Source organism: Tupaia chinensis, unplaced genomic scaffold (genome assembly GCF_000334495.1).
Source record: "Tupaia chinensis unplaced genomic scaffold, TupChi_1.0 Scaffold000423_1, whole genome shotgun sequence".
Taxonomy (NCBI): Eukaryota; Metazoa; Chordata; class Mammalia; order Scandentia; family Tupaiidae; genus Tupaia; species Tupaia belangeri.
This window is the reverse complement of record NW_006159928.1, coordinates 1,649,661-1,665,719: the sequence shown is the minus strand read 5'-3', so window position 1 is coordinate 1,665,719 and position 16,059 is coordinate 1,649,661. Positions and strand designations below refer to the sequence as shown.

The 16,059-nt window shown below is 34.7% G+C and overlaps 1 protein-coding gene across 5 annotated transcripts in view; it reads left to right on the top strand.

Moving 5' to 3' along the window:
- ATP2B1 (ATPase plasma membrane Ca2+ transporting 1) overlaps positions 1 to 16,059 on the top strand; it is a 129,068-nt gene that overhangs the window by 69,072 nt on the left and 43,937 nt on the right. For all 5 annotated transcript variants that reach the window (XM_006154815.3, XM_006154814.3, XM_006154816.3 and 2 more), the window contains 3 exons: positions 3,088 to 3,285; positions 10,302 to 10,556; positions 10,650 to 10,775. In XM_006154815.3, coding sequence (XP_006154877.1) covers positions 3,088 to 3,285; positions 10,302 to 10,556; positions 10,650 to 10,775 — 579 coding nt within the window. The remainder of the gene's footprint in view (positions 1 to 3,087; positions 3,286 to 10,301; positions 10,557 to 10,649; positions 10,776 to 16,059) is intronic.

Here is a 16,059-nt window from a genome sequence, read left to right as displayed (position 1 = left end):
TCTTTCCCTTTTATTTCACATGGAGTTCTTCAGCAGGTTATCTGATCTCCTTTCAAGGTACCTGGCAGGTTTACTTCTCTTCTCTCATAAAACCTAGACTCAAGCACCATTATCTCTCTCTTTATAGTACAGCAAATTCACAACTGACCTTTTTCCTCTACCCTTGCACTCTCCATATCCTTCACATGGCAGTTTAAATGATCTTTCTAAAATGGAGATTATTTTTCGCTACCCTACTTTAAAACCTTATAGTGATTTCCATCCCATTTAAAATGAATACTAGTTCCTTCTTCATTTCCTCTAGGATCTTGCTTTTGGCAGCTTTTCCCATTTATTGCCTCTCTTTTTTCCTTGGTCACTGGTCTCTAGCCAGAGACCGAGGATCTTCTGATCATCTTTTAGTCATGTGTCTTTTGTATCACGTTTTTGCTGCTGGGAATACTATGCTCTAAAGTCTTCTCATGATGACTTCTCATCACTCTCATTCAAATCAAATGTTAGCTCCTCAGAAAGTCCACTAAGAAAGTTCTGGTAGCTCTTTTAATTATCTTTATTGCATTCATTTCTGTCTGTAGTTACTTTAATTGTGTATTTCTTTGCCCTGTCCTATATAATATAAGCTTGTTGAATATAGTTGTTTTTTCATACTCCTCAGCACATAGAACAGTTCCTAGAAATAGTAGCTGTTTGACAAATAGCTGTTAGGTAACAGACTATTGTTACAAAACTCTTAGCTTTACGGGACCAGCAGTTGGCGTAATGGCTCTGTCGCTGGACTCCCATGTAGTCGACTGTGGTTCAAGTCCTGGACCCTGTGGCTTAAACTCACGCCGGGCACATGTGTATATGTGCCCAAGATCCCGATAGGAGAAGGTATTGTGGTGTGGCCATCCCACCAGGGGGTGATTTTTTCACTTTCTGTCTTTATCTTTCTGGCGAACACATGCGCCCGATAGCAAAAAAAACTCTCCGAAAAAAAAAAAGAAAAAGAAAGAAAGAAAAAATAAACTCTTAGCTTTATTTAGATTGTTTGACATTAATAGAATTAATTGCCCCCAAAATGGAGTTAAAAATCTGTCAGTTTGTAACTTGTCTTCCCCTTACTTAGTTTAATAACTATTATCCTGCACCTTTTGATGTACAAACTGAAGTCCTTCAAAACAAACTTGTAAGTTGCATCAACAAATAATAGTGCCCTTTCTCAACTCAAAAGAGGTTATGTGACTTGTACAAGATTTCATTAGGTGAACTGGAACCTAGATTTTCTAATTCTTAAACCAGTCAACTTTATTGGTATAGTGTCATAGGTATGTTTGTATATGTGGTGGTAGTTCTGAAAAATTAAAATAAAATTCAGCCAGCAGCTGTTTTTACTTCCCATATTCCCTCCAAGATACGTTTTTAAGATTTTTTTTTTCTTTTTTGTGGAGAGGTTTTTGCTATAGGGTGTATTTGCTCGCCAGAAAGACACAGAGAGACAGAAAGCGAGAAATCACCCCCTTGGGGGATGGCCATGCTGCAATCCCTTCTCCTCCATTCTCCTCTCAAGATCTTGGGCACGCATGCACACATGCCCAGAGCAGGTGGAAGCCACTGGGTCTGGTACTTGAACCACAGTCAACTACATGAGAGTTCAGTGACATAGCCATTGCGCTAACTTCTGGTCCCCGTTTTTAAGATCTTTAGCTCTTTGGCTGTCCTTTTCAACATTAACACAAAATACTGATTTAATTTTAAGTTAAAATTTGACCAATTATTTTTATAATTTTGGTAGTAATATTTAAAACTACCAGGTGTTATATGAATGCAATTAGTGTTAGTCTCTATTTAGTATGAGTTTAACAGATATAACCAATATCTAAACACAATTACTAGGAAGAGAAATTGGAGACCAAAACAGGAAGGGCTGGCAATCTGTTTTCTTCCTCTCTCCCATCCTTTATTTTTTTCCTTGGCTCCTAAGGACTTTAAAATATGAAACAAGACAAACCTACCCATTATCTAATATTATCCTTATTTAACTACAGTCCTCTACTACCTTATTTTCCATTGTCTTTATCTCAAAGCTTAGAGCTCTGTTGAAGCTTTCTGTTAATGACTCTGTAATCAGAAACCAAAAATGCTCCCTGAACTATCCAATATGAACCTGTGGTTTTGTTAGTGAAAACTGTTAGTGAAAACGTTTTTTGGAATCTTTTTGATACCTTCAACAAAGTAAATAATTACTTTCAATCTGTACATTCATTACTCATTATTTGTTCTAAAATGATACTTTATTCTTTCTTACTCTCTGCCTGCCTGGACATTGAAGTTAAGAGCTACAATGCCTTCCAGTGATCTACTGTTTTCCTGTGTTTCTCCTTTGATGTTCTCTTGGAATGGGCTCTTGCCAAAAAAACAAGTCGAAGTTAGGTTTAACTTCCAGCCAGTACATACTATGTTCTATTGGTTTACTGATTCCCTTATAGAGACACTAGGTGCAGTCCTTAAACAGCACCACCTGTTTCTGAAAATAAAGGTCATTCTACATCTCCTTTGTTTTGTGACTTTCATTGTAAACATAACAGGCACTTTGATAGAAAGATTTTTAGACTTTGTGGTAGTTAACTTCTCTTTAATCAGTAAGAGTGAAAATCAGAGATTTCAATAACTAGTTTTCCAAGGTACAGTAACTAAATCACATCCACGTACATATCTTTATATGATATATGTAAACGTTTCCATTTTGAGGTGGAAAATACCTCAAGTAAAGGTCAAGGAAAGGTTTAATTCCAATATAAAAACCATGAAACTGTCATCAGTTCTGGTCTCTGGCAGTCTACAAGATGAGATAAGATATTATTATCAGAAATAACCAGTTGGGAAAATGAAAATTCTTAATCCAGTCGTGAGTCATCTATTTAAAATGTTCTTTTAAAGCACTGCACATGTTTTTCAGTGATGGAAATTATGTGCATTTAAAGCATGAAAATAAACATTTTGATAGAGGCTTATGAATTGTAATGAATTAATGTGTTTTGAGTAAAATATATTATTTTCATTTGTAAGTAGTAAAACTGTTCATTGAAATTTGTTTCTTTTTATTAGGTTTAAGTGGAAACCCTGCAGATTTAGAAAGAAGAGAAGCAGTGTTTGGAAAGAATTTTATACCTCCTAAAAAGCCAAAAACCTTTCTTCAATTAGTATGGGAAGCATTACAAGATGTCACTTTAATTATATTAGAAATTGCAGCCATAGTATCACTGGGCCTTTCTTTTTATCAACCTCCAGAAGGGGATAATGCACGTAAGTAAATGGGAGAGGAAAAAAGACTTTGTGCAATGCAAATCCAGCTCTTTTATTTACCTCACTCATGATAATGATAATAGCTGACCAGGATTTATTAACTGTTTGCTATGTGCCAAGCACCATTCTAAATGTAAGAATGTTAACTCAGATAATTTTCATAGTAACCCAAGTCATATCATGTCACTTCCATTTTTACAGTGAGCCACAGAGGTTATATAACCTGTCCATATAGACATACCTTGTGTCTGGCACAAATGTAAGCTATATATGTGACATAGTCTGTGCTATCATGGTTTTTAAGTATTTTAGAACTCTTTTTTTTTCTGTGAAACAATACCAGTTGTTAATTTTTAGTTTTCTTTTGCAAAACATCCATGCAAAGCAAAACTCTCTTCTTAAGGCCATTACTTTCCAAGTTCTTAAAGTGTTTTATATGTGCCATTTGGGTAAATTTTTTGTCATTATAGAAATATTTATACTGTAGACTGTCCTGACCAATATATTCTGTACTACAGGGTGATAGATCTGCCTTAACAGAATGGTAGAGTTGCTTTTAACTTGAGCTCTTCTTTGCTTTTTAAAAATTTTATTTACATGGGACCAGCAGTTAGTGTAATGGCTATGTCGCTGAACTCTCATGTAGTCAACTGTGGTTCGAGTCCCTGACCTGGTGGCTTAAACTCACTCTGGGTGCGTGTGCTTGCGTGCCCAAGATCCCAAGAGGAGAATGGAGGAGAAGAGATTGCAGCGTGGCCATCCCTCCTGGGGGGGGGTGATTTCTCTCTCTCTCTCTCTCTCTCTCTCTCTCTCACTCACTCTCACTGTCTTTCTGGCGAGTGCATGCCCCCTATAGCAAAAACCTCTCAAGAAAGTTTTTTTTATAACTGCTAGGAAATCAAGCCAGGGTTTTGGTTACTATATTCAGATACCTATGATGTGAACCGGTAGTATTTTATTTAGAAAGATGGATTCACCATCAATTTTTGTTTGTAAAAGGTTCACTCTTAATGCTTTTCAGGTTATGAGAAGTTTAATAAAATATTTGCTAACTCTGAAAGTTGTCTTAGGTAATCATGTAAAGTAATTCCTTCAAAGGTGTGCCTGGGGCTCATGTGAGAACTTTTTTTTTTTTTTCTTTTCTTTTTTAACATAGTTGGTCACAGAATAAACCAGTTTATCCAAGATCTGGAGATCAGGGTTTTTTAGCAGTAGCATTGTTGACATTTTGAGCCTAAAAATTCCTTGCTGCTACGTTCATTGTACCACCCTTCTAGTTGAGGCAACTAAAAGTATCTCTAGATTTTGCGTTTTTTCACAGGGGAAAAATTGCCTGTAGTTGAGAATTACTGATACAGAAAAGGGATTTAGGTTATATTCTTGTCAGTATTGAGACAAATTGTTCTTTAAACATTTATATTTCTATGAAACAGCATATAGTTTCTAAAAAATAGGTAGGAAAAAAGTCCTAAGGAAGTAATAATACACACTGGAAATCCCAACTCTTAGAAATTCTTGCTATATAATTTTTGATATATAGCCTTCCAGATTTTAACAGTGTTTTATGTGTGTGTCTGTGCATGCTCATGTATGAGAATATATACATGTGTTTGAAGTGTGGGGCTGTTTGTAGATGTGTATGTTTATCTGAAAAGGAATATTTCACTATATTTAGCAATACACAGATAAATTCTTTAGTTTTCTGTTTACCCAGCTGTCACTATCGAATACTGCGAATTGGTTTTTCAGAACTGAGTGAGTTAGCAAATTGTTAAAAATCTTTACATTTAACATTTTCCCCAAGATTATAATAAAACTGGGGAGGAAAAATAAGTATTTTCAATGTAGTAGAGTTCATTACCAACAAGGTCTGGGACTAATCTTTTTGGATTTTAAATGCTCTATTTGTAGGATTTGCTGATAGATCCTTTCCCAGTTTTGTTAAGAGATACTTGTATTAGAATCCAACTGAAATGATCATTTATACCTGTCAGTATCATAAGGCCATTTGTAATTACAAATTACAGTCAAAATCCACAATAAGTTGTTACTGAATCTTACAAATAAACTTTTGCACTATACTGAAAACTTACTTAAGATTTGAATTTTATTTTTAACACTTATTAGTATACTACATATATTTGTGTATGTATGATACATATATGTATCTACATGTATCTTTTGTATACACACATATATGTGTGTGTATATGTGTACATATAATTTTTTTAAAAAACAGGGATACTTGCTATAGGGCACATGTGTTTAACAGAGAGAGACATAAAGCGAAAAATAACTCCCCAGGGTGGTTGGCCATGCCACAATCCCTTCTCCATTGTGTGTCTGTGCATGCTCATGTATGAGAATATATACATGTGTTTGAAGTGTGGGGCTGTTTGTAGATGTGTATGTTTATCTGAAAAGGAATATTTCACTATATTTAGCAATACACAGATAAATTCTTTAGTTTTCTGTTTACCCAGCTGTCACTATCGAATACTGCGAATTGGTTTTTCAGAACTGAGTGAGTTAGCAAATTGTTAAAAATCTTTACATTTAACATTTTCCCCAAGATTATAATAAAACTGGGGAGGAAAAATAAGTATTTTCAATGTAGTAGAGTTCATTACCAACAAGGTCTGGGACTAATCTTTTTGGATTTTAAATGCTCTATTTGTAGGATTTGCTGATAGATCCTTTCCCAGTTTTGTTAAGAGATACTTGTATTAGAATCCAACTGAAATGATCATTTATACCTGTCAGTATCATAAGGCCATTTGTAATTACAAATTACAGTCAAAATCCACAATAAGTTGTTACTGAATCTTACAAATAAACTTTTGCACTATACTGAAAACTTACTTAAGATTTGAATTTTATTTTTAACACTTATTAGTATACTACATATATTTGTGTATGTATGATACATATATGTATCTACATGTATCTTTTGTATACACACATATATGTGTGTGTATATGTGTACATATAATTTTTTTAAAAAACAGGGATACTTGCTATAGGGCACATGTGTTTAACAGAGAGAGACATAAAGCGAAAAATAACTCCCCAGGGTGGTTGGCCATGCCACAATCCCTTCTCCATTCTCCTCTTGGGATTTTGGGAATGCGTGCACACACGCCTGGCGTCAGGTCTGGGACTTGAACCGTAGTCAACTCCATGGGAGTCCAGTCATGTAACTCTTATGCCATCTGCTGTTCTCTCATCATGTTTTCATTTTAACACTAAAAAGTTATAATTTGTTTAAAGGGAAGCCATATTTTATAAATCTAAAATTACATATCAAATTTTAATATAAAACTAAATTATGAAAATTTCTTACCATTATTTGATATGAAAATATGTGCTATTGCTCACATCCTAAGAAAATCTATAGTTACTAGTGTCTGAATACCAGTAGTTCTCAAATTTGTTGTGTCAGAGTTCCTTTACACGCTTAAAATATTTAGGGTTTAAAGACATTTTGATGATGAAAATTGCAGTATACTTATGACTGAGTTTTCCAAAAGTTCATGGAAATGCATATTATGCAAAAGCTATGCAGGATTCCAAAACTTTCTGCACCAAAAAAAACTATTAATTTCATTTTTTCACAGACTTTTTGAAGTCTCCTTGTATTTTAAATTAAAATGGAGGAATTTAAAAATGTTTATCAGGGTATGCTCATCACAGAAAAAAAATAACTGTCCTGTCATTGGAAAAGTTGTGATGCATTTTTGCATAGCAAGCTATGTTATGACTTTCCTCATGACCTAGTATGTGAAGTGATTGCTGTGTTAACTTGATTGTAGTAATCATTTTACCATGCATACATAAATCAAAATATTACATTGTATAACCTAAATAACTTTTATGTCAATTATACATCAATAAAAGTGGAAAAATATCGATGCATTTAAAGATAATAATAATATACCTGTTTCATATTAACATAGATGACATTTTGATGAAAGTAACTATCCTCCCCTCTCCCCAAAAACATGATTTTTAACTGAAATAATCGTAAGAGTAGTCATATTTTTTTGTTTCATTTTATGTCTTTAATTCCTTATTAAAGGTGTCATATGTTGGCTTTTGCATTTAACATGTCACATTACCACATAAAATATAATCTTTGGGAGATTCTGTTTAACATCAGTGAAATATGAGGCAGGTGGTATCTCAGTATGAAAATCGGGTTGACCTCAGTTAGGTTCTTGGACAACACTGAGAATTGCTTGTCTCTACTTTTAATGCATACACATGACATACCACCCAAGGAATAGCTTATGTCAGGAATTTTAAATGTAATTCTCTAGAATACAGATTGAATTTAGATGTGTATATCTCTCAGTTGAAATATATTTACAAGGGAATGGCTTGTAAAATATAGTCCTTCTGTAACATTGATCTTAGTATTAACTTTGCTGTTCTTGCTATGGCTTCTTTAAACATTGGAATGATTTTCAGTAGAATCTGTTCTGATAATTTTTAAATTTATGATTTATTATTTACATTCAATCATTGTACACAATATGTTATTCAAAGTATGCATACAATACACAACAAAAATTTCTGGATCATTCTCATTTGTATGATAAATATAAGGTAGAACTATGTATGAGGTGACGTATATCATTAATTGTTTCAGATTGTCTTTTGAAATACTTAGTAGCTTAATGATAGATACTGATGTATATTTATTTTCTCTTACCAGGAAAAATTTTGAGAATATACTTCCAAATGGTGCAATACTGAATTATGTGTATTTATAATGATATTTCTGTAAGATGTGTTTTTTGAGCATATATGAGCATATATGAAAGTAGAAATTGAAAGAATAAGTTATGATACTGTTTAGTTTTGTCCACCACTTATGCAAAGGTTTTTGTTGAAATGACTAGTAAATTTCATCTTTAGATGTCAAGCTGTTGTTCCTAGGCACCATTATAAAGCATTGCATTTTTACATTTTTAATAAATGATATCAAAACCACTAAGATGCTTAACTTGGACATTTTACCTGTGTTTTAAGTTGTGAAAAGTGGTCAACCTTACATTTCAACCTTCATCTGTTCTTGACTTCAGATTTGCTCTGATTAGGGTAATTTGCTATCTTCTGGGCAGAGTGAAGGATAAGGGGGTGGGGGGAAGTTATCCTTGCAACTTCTGTTTAAAAGAATGAAATTCATAAATACACTCAACTGGTTATTATATACAATGATATATCATCATTTTTTCCTGCTTGAAAATAATTAAAAATTCTATTTGAGTTGGGGAGGTGACACTTTCAATGGATCATCCTGCCTCTATGTCTCTTTAGAAAACATGCCTTTGGGAACCAGCAGTTAGCATAATGGCTGTGTCGCTGGACTCCCACGTAGTCGACCGCGGTTCGTGTCCCAGACCCGGTGGCTTAAAACTCACGCTGGGCGCGTGTGCATGTGTGCCCAAGATCCCGAGAGGAGAATGGAGGAGAAGGGATTGCGGCGTGATCATCCCCCCTGGGGGATGATTTCTCGCTTTCTGTCTCTGTCTGTCTCTGTCTGGCGAGCGCACACACCCTATAGCGAAAAACCTCTCCCACAAAAAGAAAAAAGAAAACATGCTATTTATGCCCATCGATAGCCAAATCCTGGTGGTTCTTGAGGTATTTTTTGTGATTGTTTACGTCATCTTTTCTATTTTACCCCTAATTCATCTTACTCCAATTGTCTGTCTCTCTCCCTTCTCTCCCTTTAACCTGTCCCACATACTGTCCCCAGATTAATCTTTTGTCAGTACCCTCATGTCTCATCATTTCTGTTCTGGAATATGCTTTAATCATTTTTGGTGTCTTTCATTTACTCAGTCTTCTGAATAATCTTTCTTTTGCTTAGTCCTAATAAACCAGTGCCCTTTCAGACATTTTAGTTCAACTCAATAAAAAATAACTTCGCAAAGCAACTCAGGAGAATATATTCCTTCGTGTGAATTTGCAGATATCCATTTTGTTCTGTTCTATTTTACAGAATGCTGATCATGAGCCACTGAATTTATTTTAGACTAACAGATTATAGCCTGAAGTTCAGAAAGCACCCTTCTCCTTAATCTTTCTTCACTGTTATTGACTATATATTGAATAGTTTTGTTTAGGAGTTTGTGGGTTTTGAAGGTTCCCCCCCCCCTTCCTTTGCTAACTCTTCTGTCATAGAGCATTTGTACTGACTTATTCTATCTGTAAAATTGTATTGCCTTAGATTTACATGGCTGGTTCCCCATTAACATTGGGTCCTAGCTGAAATATGGACACCTCAGAGCCTTCTCTGCTCACTAGACCTCAGCCTTCTTTCTTCATTTGATATAATATCAACATATTTTTTTGTGATGCTAATATCTGAAATTAATTATTTATGTTTGTTACCTGAATTCTTCATATACAATCTCCACCTACTGATCCCTGAGTTTTGTGAGAAGGAGCTTGTCTGTTTAATTCACTACTGTATCTCTAGTTCCTAAAGCAGTGTATGGCACTTGGTACATGCCCAAAGAGTTGAATTAATAAATAACATTGCTAAACTTTTCATGTTATAAAAACCAAATTTTGAGCACAGTCCAATAAAATTGACATAGTTAAAGAGGTACAATTCATTGGATTCACATAATGCTTAATTTTTAGGTATATTTTGTCCCCCATTTGTCAATAGTGGTATCTTAGTTTGACAGATAAACTGGGTCTCAAAAATAAGTAATTTGCTTTAGGGCCAATATTTGAACTCCTTCAGTGTCAATTACTCTTATCCAGTACCTAGAGTGCCTCCATGTCCTGAGATTAAGAAATCTGTCGAAATCAACAGGTAGAGTATTCTTGTCATTGTAGCATTCTTTTTAGTTGAGTAAAGTGTCTGGAGCTTTATGTAAAATTGACAAAGTAAATAAATGTTATAATTAGCACAAAAATATGCTTGGACTTAACTATATGTCTTCATCAATTCAGGATTTTTTTTATTATCTTTCCTCCCCCCCACCCCCAAATAGTTTGTGGAGAAGTTTCTGTTGGGGAAGAAGAAGGTGAAGGTGAAACTGGTTGGATTGAAGGAGCAGCAATCCTCTTGTCAGTAGTATGTGTAGTTTTAGTAACAGCTTTCAATGATTGGAGTAAGGAAAAACAGTTTAGAGGTTTGCAGAGTCGAATTGAACAAGAACAGAAGTTCACTGTCATCAGAGGTGGTCAGGTCATTCAGATACCTGTAGCTGACATTACTGTTGGAGATATTGCTCAAGTGAAATATGGTAAGTAAAAAACAGCTATATACCTGACACGAAATGTAAAATTCTTATTATACTCTTCTTTACACTTGACCTTATCGTTACTTTTTGTTGTAGGTGATCTCCTTCCAGCTGATGGCATACTTATTCAAGGCAATGATCTTAAAATTGATGAGAGCTCATTGACTGGTGAATCTGATCATGTTAAGAAGTCTTTAGATAAGGATCCCTTACTTTTATCAGGTATAGAATTTCTTTTATAGTTTTGAACTTTTTCCTCCACAGCAGCGATAAACCATTATGAGCAAACAGTTTCCCTAAGAGCTGGTAATATGAAGAATCATCATTTTACAATAACTTCTACCCTTGTAATCCTTAGAGACTTCTTCAGGTTGTCTGACAGAGAGATTAGAGATCTTCAAATGCAGAGCTATAATTTGTACATACTCAATATAAACTATATTTACTCAAGAGGTTTGAGAGTCAATGTTAGTTTAGTATAATAATAAAACTTAAATATAGGCCTGCTGATATCTATAGAGTTTTTCTGTTTTTCTGTATCATGTAATTCTTCAGGCCCATTGAACTATAACTTTAAAGAGTGATTTTATGTTTAAAGCAAATTAATGAATTATCCTTGATGGTCTACAGAGGGCAGGGTTTTATTTTAAATAACTGATAAAAATCCTTCAAGTTTATCTAATCCAATTCTCTCCTTTAACTGCTGAAGAATGAGTCCGAGACTTCAACTATTTATCTAAGGTTATATACTAACAATGAGTCCGAGACTTCAACTATTTATCTTAGGTTATGTACTAACAATGAGTCCAGGAGTAACACCCTCATCTACTAGTCAGGATTGAATTTGTACATGGTTAAGAGACATTCTAGAAATGAAGAAAAGGATATATATACATGTGAATACTGTTTGAAAGAGAGATGGGTATCTACTTGGGAGGCTCTTAGAATAGCCTAACTTTGAGAGCTTGAACTTAAGTTAATTGGAAATGAATGGGAGAGCTCAAAGAGAGGAAGTCAGAGTACCACAAATTCACTCCAAAAGTCTACTAATTCTTTAAATTTCTCAGCTTTGTACTCTCAATTTTTCAATATACTTTATAGAATTTATAAAATTTTCTGTCACAACTGTATTTGTACTTGAGTTTGGAGGAAACCACAGTTCCCTGCCTTTGTTATCAGATGTTAATAGAGTGTCAACATTTCATACATTGTCACAACTTTCTTCATGATTTAACTGTTCAGTAACTTGGCAGATAGTATGTTTTTCATCCCTTCTTTGTGTACTTTATATTTTACTTGGTTGAGCATGATTTTACTTAAACAAAAGTCATATCTGTGATGTCCACAGAGTTGGTTAAGTTATACGCACAACTTGAGAGCAAAACCAAAGTTTAACAATTACTTTAAAAAAAAAATGATAATTTCCATAGGGCATGTATAGTTACCGGAGAGAAAGGAAAAGCGAGAAATTACCCTTCTGGAGGGATGGCCACATCGCAGTCCCTTTTCCATTCTCTTCTCAGGATGTATACATATGTGCCTGACTTGTTTTTCAAGCTGTCAGGTCCAGGACTACCACATGAAGGCCATACATTTTTTTTGAGAGTTTTTTTTTGCTGTAGGGTGCATGCGATCACCAGAAAGAGAGAGACAGAAAGCGAAAAATCACCCCTCGGAGGGGATGGCCACTCTGCAATCCCTTCTCCTCCATTCTCCTCTCGGGATTTTGGGGACACACACACACATGCCCAGCATGAGTTTAAGCTACCAGGTCCAGGACTCAAACCGTGGTCAACTGCATGGGAGTCCAGTGACATAGCTATTACACCATCTGCTGGTCCCACATTTTTAAGATTTCTAAACAAAAACCGTTTACTTTGCCTGAGCACATTAATCGCCAACATCTGACCACCTGTGGTAAGGAAGAACAGAACATTAAAAAAAAAAAAAAGAAAAAATGTCTACAGTGTTCTGAAAAAGCTTGTTGTAAAAGATTAATTGTGTGTATATGTATATGTGCCAAAAAGTCTTATTACAAAAAACTTGGAGTAATTACATTTAAAAGTACTATTATAAATAGAATAAAAGTTTCAGTTGTGAAATAAGACTTAAGTTTTTTATCAAAAGAGAATCTTGATGTGTTTACACCTTCAATATCCTTTTCCACTTAAAACATTGATAGTGTATTTGGGTGTTTCTTTGGATTACTATGCTTGTAATTTATACCACATAGAAATAGCTTGAAAATGTAAATATAATGTATTTATTATAATGTTGTATTTGTTCTACTTACTCCTTGCCATACTTCTAAGAAATTGTAGTTATTCTTAACTATGTGAAATCTATAAACTTTACAGAGGAAAAGGAAGCTGTCTAATCATACCTTACCGATACAGACTAACTGGGCCACAATATTTGATAAAATAAGATAGTCTTCTCCTGCCTTTTGCTATATACTTCATGGGTTTTTATGTACATCTAACTTATTTATATAGTGCTCAGCTCTTCAGGTTGATTTCCTTTAACTGAACTTTGGACTTTTTCTGTTTTAACAGATATGACTGTTAAGCTTTATCTGGACTCAGGTTCCTAATACACTAAGTATACCAAGAGAACTGTATGAGTTTTCTATGAAATAGGAAAACTGAAATAATTTCATAGATTCCCGTTATTTCCTTTTGGATGGGAAAGTTCTTTTGCATTTATTTCCCTATTCCAAAAATGTACTAAAATACACGACATGCATTTATTTTTAAATTTACTCTCATGATGCCATCTCTCACTGCTGTTCTTGGCTTCTTTTTTTTTTTTTTTCAGAGGTTTTTGCTATAAGGGCGCGTGTGCTCGCCAGACAGAGAGGGACATAGAGACAGAAAGCGAGAAATCACCCCCTGGGGGGGGGTCACGCCACAGTCCCTTCTCCTCCATTCTCTTCTCGGATCTTGGGCACACACGCACACGCGCCCGGTGTGAGTTTTAAGCCACCGGGTCCAGGACGTGAACCATGGTTGACTACGTGGGAGTCCAGCGACATAGCCATTACGCCAACTGCTGGTTCCCTGTTCTTGGCTTCTTAAATTTAGAATTTTATGAAAAAACCACTCTCTAAAGATGACATACGAATAGCTAAAAGGCATATGAAAAAATGTTCAACATCCCTCATTGTAAGAGAAATGTAGATCAAAACAACAATGAGATATCACCTAACCCCAGTCAGAATGTCTAAGATTAAAAAAACAAAAAATGATAAGTGCTGGAGGGGTTGCGGTGAAAAGGGACCTCTCTTACACTGCTGGTGGGATTGTAAATTGGTCCAACCACTGTGGAGAACAATTTGGAGATTCCTCCAAAATCTACAAATAGAACTACCATATGATCCAGCAATCCCACTCCTTGGTATCTACCCGAAGGACAGAAGAATACTTAATCGAAAAAGTGCTTGCACATCGATGTTTATTGCGGCACTTTTCACGATTGCTAATTCATGGAAGCAACCTAAATGCCCACGAACTTATGAGTTGTTAGAAAAACTGTGGCACATATACTCAATGGAATACTATTCATCCATAAAAAACAACAAAACCCTGGCTTTTGAAAAGAAGTGGATGAATATGGAAGACTTACTGCTGAGTGAAGCAAGCCATGCTATGAAGGAGAGGCATTGTATGTCCCCACTTAATATATACCGAGTGTCTGCACTCTAAATGTGTATATATATATATATTTGAAACCATACTGCTTCTGTTGTTATAGAGTTATAAAATTATACAAAATTATAAGACATATTTTGAACATTATCTTTAAAATTCAGTATTTTGAAACTTTGAAAGTTGTTTGTAAACTGTCAAGAATTATGGAGTATGAGCTAAAATTCTTTGCTATGTAAAGTAAAGTTTGTGGAAAAATGTAAAATAAAAACAAGTTGTAATGGGAAAAAAAAATTAGAATTTTAAAAGCAGTATTCAGTTAGCAGCGCAGATATGACCATAACAAAAACCATTTACTTTGCCTGAGCACATTAATTGCCAACATCTGACTACCTGTAGTAAGGAAGAACAGAATATTAAAAAAAAAAAAAAAAAAAAGTCTGCAGAAAGCTAGACTTGTTAATTGAAACAAATTGCCTTTTTCCTATAGTACTTAATAAATGTTTCTCTATCTTAAATTTTATTTCTAGTTTTTCTGTGTTTTCAGTACTAAGGAACTAATAAGTAGTGCAATATTTGGAGTATAATTCTTTCTTTATTTTTTTCTTTTTTTGGAGAGATATTTTGCTATAGGGTGTGTACACTCGCCAGAGAGACAGAAAGCGAAACCCCCCCGCCTGGGGGAAATGACCACACCACAATACCTTCTCCTCCATTCTCCTCGTGAGATCTTGGGCAAACACAAACCCATGCCTGGCATGAATTTAAGCCACGGGGTTCAGACTCGAACCAAGGTCAACTACATGGGAGTCCAGTGACATAGCCATTACGCCATCTGCTGGTCCCAGGAGTATAATTTCATAAAAAAATAAAGACAGAGGCCTAAAAAAAACTTCATATAGGATAAGTTACTTTTTAGTAATCAATTGCTCAATATAAATTCTTAAGTACTGGAGTAAGTACATTTTTTAAATCTTATTTAGCAAATAACTTTGAGCATCACTTCAGCACATAAAATAGCAGTAAGGTGCTACAGACTCTACCTCTCCAGAAAGTTATGAACTAGGAAATAAAACATAACTAAGTGATAACTATAAAAAACATTATTGACTATTTTTAAAAAGAGGGAGAGGGTTGTGAAGCCTAGTTAAAATCGACAAGATTGAAATAGAAGGGTGGAAAGCCTTTTAATGATTAAGAAAGATGCAGAGATGTGTATGGAGAACAGTAAGCAAACTTATCAACATAATATAAGAAGAATATACCCTTTATTCTCTGAGCTGCATTAAATTTTTGCTTTGTTGTTACTTGTATAATCTTGATCAGGTTTCTAGAAAATAAGAAAAATAATGCCTGCCAGCTCATAAGAATATGGTGAGGGACATATTCGTAATTAAATCAGTGTACCCATCCCTGTGCTTTAGCTTTCTGTAAAGGAATTTTATTTTATAGTAGTGGACAAAATGGTGGAAATGTTGCTTGGTCTCAAAGTGAAGGCTTTGGACTTAATTCAGTAGACAATGTAGAGTCAGACATTTTTGAGCTGTGAGAGGCATGTGATAAAATCACTTTTGGGGAAGATTAAAATTAGAAGAGATTTCAGAATAATCGAGACAGATACTCTAAGTAGGGGGGCTGTTGCCGTAACCTAGGTAGTCTGGGATGAAAGCTTGGGTTAGTAGAGGTCATGAAGTTGAATGTGAGAAATAGGGCATTTGTTGCTGAGGAGACTTTTTTGTTATAAGCAGGTTTCATTTTAAATTATATCTCAGAGAAATATCCCCCATACCCTAGATTATAATTAATAATAAGCATTTATTGAACTCTTACAAATTCCAAGTAGTATGTTAAGCACTTTA